Raw genomic sequence first — 12677 nt, forward strand, 5'->3', positions numbered from 1 at the left:
GCACCCTTTATTTTCTTCTGTCTTGCTATATCTACTAAGATATTTGGCTGTGTAAGTCATTGTTGTGAACAATTTTGGCTCCCTCTAAACTATAAAAATGGTTCCAAGTTAATTTATCATGCTTTCAGCATTTGGCTTTCCGTATATGGACTGCCCACAGTGAATGTGCAAAATAATAGAAAAGCAGAAAGACTGTTCATTGGTTCATTTATATTTCTTTGTAATTCATAATTATGGTGTTTTTACCTTAAAGAATATAAAAATGATCAACTGACTGACTAGTTTTGGCTGAAGAAGAGCTGTAACACTTACCAAGTTATTAGTTGTTTAACTGGGGACATTACTTGACATTTCCTTGCGAATTTATTAGCCGTCATCAGCTAAATGAGGCTAGTGCTTACTGAGTGGAACAGCGCATATCACAGAGAGCACTGGAGTGAAACTGCAGGGCATAGAGCACACTGCCAGCAGGCTTGTTGCAAGTCTCTGCAAATGGAAAATCATGGACAGCATTTTTACTGTATATGCACTACTGTTCAGACTTTTATTTAGCAAGGATACATTAAAAAAGTGACTGTAAAGACATTTAGAATGTTTCAGAAGACTTCTGTTTCAAATCAGTTGTCATGGTTTTCACAAAAATATTAAGCAGCACCACTATTTTCAACACTGATAATAATAAGAACCATACAGTATGATAAGTACCACATAAGCATATTAGAATGATTTCTAATGGATCATGTGACACTGAATGTTGGGTGAAAATTCAGCTTTGCATCACAGAAAAGAAATTACATAAAAAAATAAAAAAAAAATATATATATATAAATATATAAATATATATAACATTTTAATAGTATTTTACAATATATAATGCAACCCTAAAAATAAATGCAGCCATGGTGAAGAGTCAAAAGAGAAGAATTTAATATTATTAAAAACATAATTTTGAACAGTGGTGTATATGGTTTATTTATTTGCCTGTTGCTATCTGCAGGACTAATTTAAGCTTATAAGTTTATAAATAAACAGCAGGCTTTCTCAACAGTGATTAGTGCTTTATACCAGATGTCATTTGGTATGGCATTTGTCACTGATGATGAAGCTGTATTATACAAAATAGCAGACTTCTGTATCCATAGTTCATCCAGAAAATGGTGTTCTGCTCTTTTCCCTCTCCTCTCCATATAGATCAATGGCACAGTGACTGAGAACCTGTCTTTGATAGATGCGAAGAAGCTTATAGAGCGATCGAAAGGCAAGCTGAAGATGGTGGTGCAGAGAGACGAGAGGGCGACACTCCTCAACATTCCAGATTTGGATAATAGCATTCCCTCAGCTAATTCAGAAAGAGATGGTGAGATGATCCTAGTTAAAAATGCAGATTAGTTTTGTAGAAGTTTGTACTTGAGTTTAAATGATATGTAGACATGTATTTCAGACTTTGTATTTTGCACTGTGTTCATTACATGGCTTTCTCTCCTTTTTCATTTTCCTTTTCTTGGAGGATTTTTGTCTTTTTCTATATGCAAGTAAACATGGATTAAATTGACACTTGAAAATCATAAATTTGTTTCAACAGACATTTCAGAAATTCATTCACTGGCATCAGATCATTCCCATGAGCGCAGCCGTCGCAGTCGATCCCATTCCCCTGACAAACGCTCAGAGCCCTCCGATATCTCCAGCCACTCTCCACAACAGATCAGCAACGGCAGGTAAGAGACACCAAAAAAAGGTTACCCAACAAAACCCCTTAAAGTTTCTTAAAGGACCATAAACTTTTCCATTTCCAAGGTTAACACCAGACTTTGGATCGTCTCACTAATTTAGAGAGATGAATATATACTATAGAATCCTCTGGTATATGTGTGCAAGTCCCATCTTGGCTTCTAGCAGCTTCAGATGTCAGCTGGAGCAGTAATGTCTGCTTATAGGGATAGTTCATCCAAAAAATGAAAATTTGACGTTTATCTGCTTACCCTCAGGGCATCCAAGATGTAGGTGTCTTTATTTTTTCAGTAGAACACAAACAAAGATTTTTAACACAAACTGTTGCAGTCTGTCAGTCTTATAATGGAAGTGAATGAGAATCACGGCTAAAACATACAATAAAATAGTATAATAATAATAATAAATAAATAATAATAAAGTATAATAAATAAACCAAATTAAACTCTGCGGCTCGTGACGATACATGCAGTAATGCATTTATAAGTCTGCAATCAGCCATAAAGCAAGAAGAAGAAGACACCTCGCTTGAGAATGCACTCAGGAGGAGGCGCTCAGGAGGACATGCTCAGGAGAGTAAACATCAGATAAGCAGATAAACATCAAATTTTCATTTTTGGGTGAACTATCTCTTTAATGACAAAAGAGCGCTGTGAATGATTGCTGGTCCTGAGAGATTTCAAGTTTTCCTCCCCTTCACCCTGAGCCTGCTTTAAATGTCATAAATAATCATATGAATCACAATAATCAGTGAAGCAGAAAGGAATGATTTACATGTATACTTACAGATATACATTAGCTTTAACAAATTTTACACTTACTGTCACTGATTTGTATTTGTTTGAAATATTTTAGTTTCGTTCTGTTTTGCTTGCAGTCAGAAGAGAGTCGAAGTGTTGGTCATAGCGCAGTGAGCTGGCTGATCGTAACTCAGTTTGACACTACAGTAGAGCTAAACTCATGTAGCTGTCTTAACTAACATAGTAGATGTGCACTAGCACTGTTGACCGCAAGTGGTCTGATGACTTATCTCAGTGTTGTTTGTGTGCGTGTTTGTATAAGAGACAGAGAAGTACAAGAATCAGTGTGTTAGGATATCAGTTGTATGATGCTACAAAATAGTAAAAACCTCAAAGGTTTAGACATTTGAAGCTTGTCTCACATAACATATTATGATATATGGAAACATTATGAAGTACACTGAGATATATATATATATATATATATATATATATATATATATATATATATATGGTGTGAAAAGGGAAAAACATCTGGTATGCGGCAGTCCTGTGGGCGAAAATGCCAGTGGAGGTCAGTGGAGAATGGGCCGACTGATTCAAGCTGATAGAAGAGCAACTTTGACTGAAATAACCACTCGTTACAACCGAGGTATCCAGGAAAAAGAGGCTAAAATTTGCATGAGCTCAACCAAAATTGGACAGTTGAAGACTGGAAAAATGTTGTCTGGTCTGATGAGTCTCGATTTCTGTTGAGACATTCAGATGGTAGAGTCAGAATTTGACATAAACAGAATGAGAAAATGAATCCATCATGCCTTGTTACCACTGTGCAGGCTGCTGGTGGTGGTGTAATGGTGTGAGGGATGTTTTCTTGGCACACTTTAGGCCCCTTAGTGCCAATTGGGCATCGTTTAAATGCCACGGCCTACCTGAGCATTGTTTCTGACCATGTCCATCCCTTTATGACCACCATTTCCAGCAGGATAATGCACCATGTCACAAAGCTCGAATCATTTCAAATTGGTTTTTTGAACATGACAATGAGTTCACTGTACTAAAATGGCCCCCGCTGTCACTAGATCTCAACCCAATAGAGCATCTTTGGGATGTGGTGGAACGGGAGCTTCGTGCCCTGGATGTGCATCCCACAAATGTCCATCAACTGCAAGATGCTATCCTATCAATATGGGGCAACATTTCTAAAGAATGCTTTCAGCACTTTGTTGAATCAATGCCACGTAGAATTAAGGCAGTTCTGAAGGCGAAAGGGGGTCAAACACAGTATTAGTATGGTGTTCCTAATAATCCTTTAGGTGAGTGTATATATATATATATATATATATATCTATATCTAATTGATCAAATAAATGCAGCCTTGTGGAACATAGTGTACATACATGCAAACATAAACGGTTATTAATGTCAACTGATTTAATACAGCGATATTATGCAAGTATAAACTGGCTCTGGTCACTCTTTAAAGTCTGGGTGATTAACAGTACAGGGCAACATGAGAATGCTCTAGGGTCCTCGATCAGCACCACAAAAAAATTGATGGTCTTAAAAGTAATTTACTGGACCTGGACTGCTACTTTTTGATGCATTTTGGGGGATGATGAACCTGTTTGTCAGTGAGCCAGGTTAATATCTCAGAGCCATGCATCACTCACTCGCTGTTGAATAACTGCTCTGTCTTTACACAGGCTGATGGGCTCGTTTCTCACCAGAATGCTCCCGCTGTAAGTGCAGTGCTCTGTACACAGTGGATTGTTTTTGTAGATGGAGTCTGAGTGCATGAATATTAGGTTGATTTCTTGTTTGTGAATGTGTTTTTGTGCAATTTTGTCATAGTTCTATTAATGTGTGGGTCCTGTGTTCTATATGGACGGCTTAGTTTGTAAAATGCACTTTAAATGCATTTGATGTGGTGCATTACAATGTGCTTGTAGTGAAATTAGCATGCATTGTCACGTTGAGCTGGTAGCACAGAGGCAGCTAGCTCTCTCTCTCTCTCTCTCTCTCTCTCTCTCTCTCTATCTATCTCTGTGTGTGTGTGTGTGTGTGTGTGTGTGTGAGAGAGCGAGAGAGAGAGAGAGAGAGAGAGAGAGAGAGAGAGAAAACCGCCAGTGGGTGTCAAGGCTGTTATGCAGAAATGGACATGAATTAATTTTCCTGCATGTGTGTTCATTAACCTTGGAATACAAAAGGAAACACAATTCCCTCTGAACTTTGTATCACCAATTGGGTTTTTTTCACTGTACAAGCCACAGAGATGCAGTCTCTCTCCCCTCAGTCTGAGCCGTCAGCTTTTTAATCTCTCCTCTACACAAAGTTTCTCAAGAGCACTTAAGTGTGTTGATTCTGTTTTCTCTGTATTAGGTTAGAGTAGGCAAGTTTATTCATACAGAACATTTCATACACAGTGGTCATTCAGTCTGCTTTACATAGGTATAATAAAGAAAATAAGAAGTAATCAGACATGTAAAATCCAGTTATAAACCTGCTTGGGCTGTCTGTATTTCTTGCTGACTCAGATCTAGTGATGTAATAGGTCTTTCAGGTTTATAGCCTGTTCTATATTAGACATTTGCAAAGTAACTTCACCAGCACTAATTCATAAGTAAAAGAAAGAGTAAGCAGCTTCCAAGTGCCGTATTTTGTACTTGTAATAGAAATATCAATCTATTGGCTTTTCTTCCTGTGCAATCACAAGAAATTAGTCACAAGACTAATCATTTAGGGAAAAAAATGTATTTCTACACAATAATATATAAAATGTATATACACTGTAAAAAGTGATGATTTTTATAGGGTTTCAATGCACAAATGTACGTAGAAACATTTTCAGTGAGATTGTAACAGGTCACATCAGAAACAAACGCAGGATAATGTGAGCAGAGCATTTAGCCTGTGTGTGATGGATGTGTTAGTACAGAGAAAACCAACAGAGCAAAGGAGAGCTTGGGATTTATGTAGCCCTCTGTATGTGTGTGTGACAGTGTATTTTAGTGCATGTCCAAGGCATAAGAGATTTGTTAAAGTACACTGCTAGGCGGCAAGAAACTTTTTTTTTTTTTATCCGTCTCATTTTGTTTTTGTTGAAAACAACATTTAATTTCTTGGCAGATATCGGTTTGTTTTTACGGATTCGGCTGGAACAGCAATGCTAATTGTTCATCAAAGATAAAATGATTTTATTTAAGGAGTGGTCTGTTTTCTGTCTGAGTCATACTATTACCAAACATGTGACTCAAATTCACCCATACTTCTAGGGTGCAGTCCTGATCCTGGACCCACCATATGTTTCTCCATTTTTCTGTGTCTGTGCAGATCCAGAAATCAGAATATGCAACAGAGAGTAGTTGTGATGCCTCAGAGCATTTTAAATATCTGAGAGTGTTCATGTTTACAGTTTTAAAAGAAGCTCCTAGTATCTGTCTTCAATTTTAGCAGGAGAAAAATTATACAGTCTGACCTAAAGCAGTGGCATCTTAATCTCTGCTGTTTTCAAGCATCGTTCTGTTCATGAGCCTTCTGTTTTGTTTCCATTTAGCATTTGTCGCTTGCTCTTCCTTCAGGATGCTCTCATAATCAAGTTGAACAAATATAATGTCTGACATGTTCTCAGAAACTACTGACCAAAATCTTATCTACAGTTTATGAAAGCCATCAAAATTTTTTGAGGTCTATAGTAACTTGCCCAACAGGAATTTTTGCTTGCATCATGGTGTCTGCCTATGAAGTGTTTTTTAGCCAAAAGTATCTGCATATTGTTCTGCATATTTTTTAGTTGTTTATGCATGTATCAAGGTAATTATATTTAATCAGTGGTCATTTAATACACACTCAAAATATATTCTGCCTTATACAGTGTAACCTAAAGTTTTGATTTTCGTAAAATAAAGTTAATGTCCATGTTATTTGTCAACTGCTTATAAGCAGAGATAAAACCAGGCTCGGTTGGTAACTGTGAGCTGTGTGTGTCTCTAGCCACAGGAGTCGTGAGGAGGAGCGCATCTCCAAACCAACTGCTGTATCCACTCCAGTTAAGATCGCGGAGGATGCACGTCTGGTTCAGCCCACAGAACAGGCCGGGGACAAACAGATCCCTCCACTACCAGGTTGGGACTTTCACTTCCAGACTTTAAGCTCTTCTGTCGTTCCTTCTGCTCTCCTACTGGCTTATCTCCAGAGTCCAGTGGCATTTGGCAAACTTTTTAAATGATGAGGCAAAATAACCTTTTTTGTTACAAACGCGAAAGTCAAATTAATTGACAGCTCTTTTTCATGAGGTCATGAACTGCTTTTTTTTTTTTTTAATTTGTACTGTTCTCTGAGATCCACTTAAAAGGTTATCAAGATTTTTACATTAAAAAAACATAATTTAAAAGAAATAGGCTATTTTCTGTCCTGTTTTGACTCGCCTCATCAGAACACTCTTGAATAGGTGTGGCGGATTGTAGACTCAAAGTAAATATACTGTCAGATCCAATATATTCGGCACAGCGTCGTCTTTTAGCTTCAATCGTGTGCTGAACTGTGCTTTTTTAGTAAACAAATCCAGGGTAAAATGAAGGGCTTATTGCCGCAGTCCGGAACTTCATTAAAAATAAAGTTCATCCACTTTTTCCTGATGTTGGGATCAGAACGAAGGCAACGCAAAGACTGTTTTTCCACAACTTGGCACTGCACAGCATCTTGTTGTCCTCAGAGCATCTTTTAATCATTTGCTTTCTGCGTTTGCTTCTCTCATTATTTAACTAGTACAGGAGTGAATCAGTGAGTGGGGCTAAACGGGCAGTGCTGTAGAAGCAGGCGTTGATCATCTTCTGCGGAGGCAGAGTGGAACACAACCCACAACCTGACGTTTTGGGATATTGGCTTCAATATAAGCTGTTTTTAGACTAACAAGAAAGTTTTGAGTTCTGAAACTTACAGGATGTTTTTATAGTACAAATGTCAAAAGTGTTATGTTTTCAGTTCATGACCCCTTTTTATTGTGACTTTTCCACTATATTTTACAGTGAGGCATAAAAACTGTGGTTTGCATACCTTTGTGTGTATATCAAATAGCGTTTAAGCTCAATGTTTAGTTTTGAATTTTCTTAAATTATTATATATTTTTTTTAAATCTGCACAATCTCCCTAGCCTCCTTGGAGAAAACACTCATTGCTCCTACTCCTGCTCCTACCTTTACACTCCTCAAAATCAGACCTCTCCTCTCCTCTTGTGTTCTCTCTGTACTGTGCTGCTGTTTACTCCATTCTGTTCTGGAATGCCTTAATCTGACCTAGCTTTGCTTTGATTCTTTGTGTTCTTTTTGGGCTGTTTAATCACCTGTTAAAATAAAAGTGTTTATTAATATGATGTACATCATGGTCAGAGTCTTAACAGCAATGTATGTTTAGAGCCGAAACCTGTGTATGCACAACCTGGGCAACCTGATGTTGATCTGCCAGTCAGCCCTTCTGACGCCCCTGTGCCCAGTGTCACCCATGATGACAGCATCCTCCGGTCAGTGTCGTTGCATATTCTGTATCGGCTTCATGCTTCCAAGTGCCTTTTCTAGTGACTTTGAATTTATTAGCAAAGTAAACGTTCTGTATTATTGTGCAGATGCACGAGGACAGATAATTAAAATCTGAGCCAGTTTTTTTTCTTTGTTAACAGGCCTAGTATGAAGCTGGTGAAGTTTAAGAAAGGAGAAAGTGTAGGATTGAGGCTGGCAGGAGGAAATGATGTGGGGATCTTTGTGGCTGGCGTGCTGGAAGACAGTCCTGCTGCTAAGGAAGGCCTGGAGGAGGGAGACCAGATACTCAGGGTGAGGACCGTCTTGGACAGGACAGGACATTTACTACTAGATACAAGTAACACCTTTTAAGGCTTAAAAGTGAGGTCTTGCAATATGGATCTAGCATCAATTTAATGATAAATATCCCATCTACCTATTGTTTGCAATAGTTACAGGTGAAATCTGTATAATTTTGTTAAAAATTATACAATTTCATAAAAGTTAATTAATTATATATTAATTATATAATTATATATACATTTTATGTATATATATATACATTTTATGTATATATTCATTACATTTTGAAATATATATTCAAATTAAGCATTGATACAGATGTCAGACTGTTTGGAGCCAAACTGTAATTTTTTTCAGTGTAACTTCTTGCCTTTAAATCTACACATTGTAACCATTGACATTCATTGTGTGAAAACATCACATGTGTAGCAGATACAGTGGCATGCTTAACTGTATCAAAGAAATCTTAAGAATTCATGTGTTTGATTGTTTTGCTATTGAACATCTGCTGTTGACTAATCTCTGTGCTGTAACACTGTAACATCCCACTTTTTCTCAGAAAAATATGAAGACACTATGTGACCCCTGTGGCTTTGGGCAAAAATAATCATGACATACTCCAGCTCTGACTCAGTGCCTGTCTCTCCTCTGTTTCCAGCTTTCCTTTGTTTAGCTTTTGGCCGCACAATGGCGCTCATTGTTTTACTCAAGCCTCAAGTGGTCTTATGCTATTATCAGTTGCTGTGTGTAATACAGAGACTCCAAGTCAAGCTCATTTAGGCTTGTTTACCACTGAACACATTTTAATGAAACATGGATAGTTTTGTGTCACTCCCACACTAGTCACAGAGCAGGTCGTCATAGTGTGCGTACACACTCGTGTATGAAAGTTCCCCTCCCTGCTGCACAAACACTCACTCCTTAGATTCCAGGCCCTGCCCCACAGTGAGACTCCCAGCTCATTGTTTTTTCCTTTCCATTTAGTCAGAGGTGACTGCTTGTTCTCCTTGACTCTTTTTATTGTTTTTTTTTTCCTGAGATTGTGACTTTAAGATAAAGTAGAAACAGAAAAAGTGGATTTTCTCTGCTTCTTGTTATTTCTCTGTCCACTGTCAATAAACAGTGTATTGTTAGGGTGCAGCACCGCAGAGATCATAAGACTGTTTTTTTCTTGCACTCCCTCCTGTTCATAGGTTAACAATGTTGACTTTGCAAACATCATTCGTGAGGAAGCAGTGCTGTTCCTGCTCGATCTGCCCAGAGGTGAAGAGGTCACCATCCTGGCTCAGAGGAAGAAAGATGGTGAGCAGATGCATATGCCTTTCATTTATCAATTATGTTTGGCGGTGTTCACTAATAACATGGTTCTTTTTGACTCTGAGGTCCCCAACATTTAAAAGCCCCAGTATTTGAAAGCCCTCCTGTCTAATCTGATATGTATCTCTGGTACTTCTAATGCCTTATTAGGCCTCCTGGAAGTTTGCTGAGGCCCAATGGTCTAAAATATTATTATCTATAAAATATTCAAGAACCAATGGTCTAAAATATTTAACTCTTATTGGTCAGTGGCAGCTTCCTTTAGTCAGTGACTTCTGCAATCAAATATCTCTGCTAAAATGACTGAGCAATGGTTTACCACATTGCTGCACTAGTATCATGTCTCCCATATCATTCTATATGATAGCCTTTTTCTTCTTCCATAATTTGATTCGACATTTTATGTCCTTTTCTTTGTTTATTTTGTAAGTACTTTTGTACTAAGTAGGATAATGTGCAGTGCGTCAGTTAATAAGAGTGATATAAGAGCCTTCTGCTTCATGTTGGGGGCACAATCACCTTCACTGGCTTAATTTTTAATAATCACCACCTCACTGTGTTATCCCTTTCTTATATAACATGTCTGGGTGTTTAGTTAAGTAAAATTCAATAATTCTAATAAAGATGTTTTGTGTTATTGTAAAGCTGTTCCTCATCAATTCCTGTTGAGCATCTAGTTTATGTCCTGTCCTCTAGTGTATCGGCGGATAGTGGAGTCTGATGTGGGTGACTCCTTCTACATCAGAACACACTTCGAGTATGAGAAAGAGTCTCCTTATGGGCTGAGCTTTAATAAGGGAGAGGTGTTCAGAGTGGTGGACACCCTCTACAATGGCAAACTGGGCTCCTGGTTGGCCATCCGCATTGGGAAGAACCACCAGGAAGTGGAAAGAGGCATCATTCCCAACAAGAACAGGTAAGCACTCAGTAAATTAGCAGATTACTATAAATTACTGTTTTTATTAATCTTGTGAATTGTGTGACTATCTGTATACATGTCCATATATCTTAGAGAGAATCAAAATTCAATACACTTAAACTGAAGCTGATCTTGTTTCTTCTCATCAGGGCGGAGCAGTTATCAAGCGTACAGTACACACTCCCCAAAACTGCAGGAGGCGACCGAGCTGACTTCTGGAGGTTCAGAGGTCTGCGCAGTTCAAAGAGGAACCTGCGGAAAAGTAGAGAAGATCTGTCAGCTCAGCCTGTTCAGACCAAGTTCCCTGCCTATGAGAGGGTGGTTCTTAGAGAAGGTATATATCTTAGATAAGGATACACAATATATCTGTTAACAGCTGATATTAGAGGATTTCATTATCATTATTTTTTTCCCCCTTTCAATATTGGTCGCACATCGTCTGATATTGTACATTTAATTTCCCCCATTTAAAAACAAATCTTTTTAACACATTTTAAAAGTAATATCCATTTCTGATGACTAAAGTCAATTATTTTAAATAAAACACTTTTAAATTGAAATTAGTTTTATTTTTAGGTTATTTAAACATTATAACAGAATACTAATATCAGTCGTTCAGTTATCTGAGAATAGATACAATTCTTTGTTCGGTTTAAACTAAAACAGATCTGTCTTTTTCTCATTGTAGCTGGGTTCCTGAGACCTGTTGTGATCTTCGGGCCAATAGCAGACGTGGCACGAGACAAACTGGCGAGAGAGGTGCCTGACCTGTTTGAGCTCGCAAGTAAGTGTCCGTTTGTTAGCAAAGACACAGTGCTTCAGTTTTCTAATCCACCTACCTGTGCAGCATACTTGAGCAGTCACAGCTGTCCTGCTCTCCAATTTCAAAAAGTGCTTTTAAAAATTCAGTTTGTAAACTGATTCCATGAGTGGGCACTGGCTTTATTTACATAACATTGTTCCTGTATGACTGTATTTTCTTTTCAGAGACACAGCACCCAGATGGAAGGGAAAGTATGTTGCATACAGTAGTCACATCAGCTCACTCCATCAGTAACCATAGTTAACTAGAGGCTGTGCATTATTATGGCATCCCTTATTTTAGTTAACACCAAATTGACACCGCTTGAAATGTTAATGATGAAAAAAAATCCAGGATGTGTTCATGCTATCGACAGCTCCAACCCCCACCAACCCTTCAGACATGCTTGAGAGGAGATGAAGGCACATTGCTCATTGATTTGCCCCATCCCAAACACTTGCTTCCTGTGTTATTTTGTGATTCTTTGGGCTTTTTGTCGTGTTTCTTGTTTGCTGAAAAGATTTCCTGTAGTTGCTGCTATTTTACAGTCATGATATAGTAAAGGATACAGATGCAGGCTTGTTGTTTTAAAGGGATAGTCACCCAAAAATAAAGATTGTGTCATCGTTTACTCACCACTGGACCCCATTGGCTTTCATTGTATGGGAATATCTTCTTTTCTGCTTGGATTGGAACCACATGAGGAAAAACGAATGACAGAATATTAATTCTTGGGTGAACTATCCCAATAATGCCAAACATGGCTCCAAAAGGTCAAAACACACTAGCTTTACCCTGTAATGACATTCTGGTTGCACTCTTAAATGTTAAATGTTCTTTAGATACTCCAGACTCCCTCTTAGTCACTGTGGTGTACAGATGCTCCTCTACCCTCCACTTGATATATGTTTGGATATCTGTAATCAAAATGCATCGCACTACATTGATGTTACACGTATGGAACATGTGAACAGTCTGCAGTTGCTCATATTGTGTATGCGGGCGCATGTGCACATCCATGTTGAATTGCCTCCTCACTGTTTGCTTTTGAGGGGTGTAGATGCTGAGGTACTGCATGATAGGGAGCACAGAAAGTATATTTGGAGTATATTGTGTTTTCTTTTGTGTAGAGAGTGAACCCAAAGATGCCGGCACTGACCAGCGCAGCTCGGGGATCATACGCCTTCACACTATCAAACAGATAATCGACCGGGTGAGATCTCACTCACACATGCAAAGTTGTTTAAGGCACATTATGCAATGCATGAGAACACTCTCTCTGAATAGCACTACTGCCTCCTGCTGGTGGAGTATGGTACAACATGTTAAGTAGCCGTAAACTTGACAGTTCA

General features: G+C 38.3%; 1 protein-coding gene across 19 annotated transcripts in view; it reads left to right on the forward strand.

Annotated features, from left to right (window-relative positions):
* Nucleotides 1-12677, forward strand: part of LOC132105458 (tight junction protein ZO-1-like) — a 144533-nt gene that overhangs the window by 116727 nt on the left and 15129 nt on the right. For 8 of the 19 annotated variants that reach the window (XM_059510683.1, XM_059510582.1, XM_059510625.1 and 5 more), the window contains 11 exons: nt 1192-1357; nt 1583-1718; nt 4178-4213; nt 6465-6595; nt 7884-7989; nt 8146-8296; nt 9481-9589; nt 10301-10520; nt 10673-10857; nt 11212-11336; nt 12458-12538. In XM_059510683.1, coding sequence (XP_059366666.1) covers nt 1192-1357; nt 1583-1718; nt 4178-4213; nt 6465-6595; nt 7884-7989; nt 8146-8296; nt 9481-9589; nt 10301-10520; nt 10673-10857; nt 11212-11336; nt 12458-12538 — 1446 coding nt within the window. Of the gene's footprint in view, nt 1-1191; nt 1358-1582; nt 1719-4177; nt 4214-6464; nt 6596-7883; nt 7990-8145; nt 8297-9480; nt 9590-10300; nt 10521-10672; nt 10858-11211; nt 11337-11510; nt 11538-12455; nt 12539-12677 lie in introns of all 19 variants that reach the window. The other 11 variants (XM_059510643.1, XM_059510732.1, XM_059510714.1 and 8 more) reach the window with 4 other exon arrangements.

This window comes from Carassius carassius, chromosome 2 (assembly GCF_963082965.1).
Source record: "Carassius carassius chromosome 2, fCarCar2.1, whole genome shotgun sequence".
In the NCBI taxonomy this organism is placed as follows: Eukaryota; Metazoa; Chordata; class Actinopteri; order Cypriniformes; family Cyprinidae; genus Carassius; species Carassius carassius.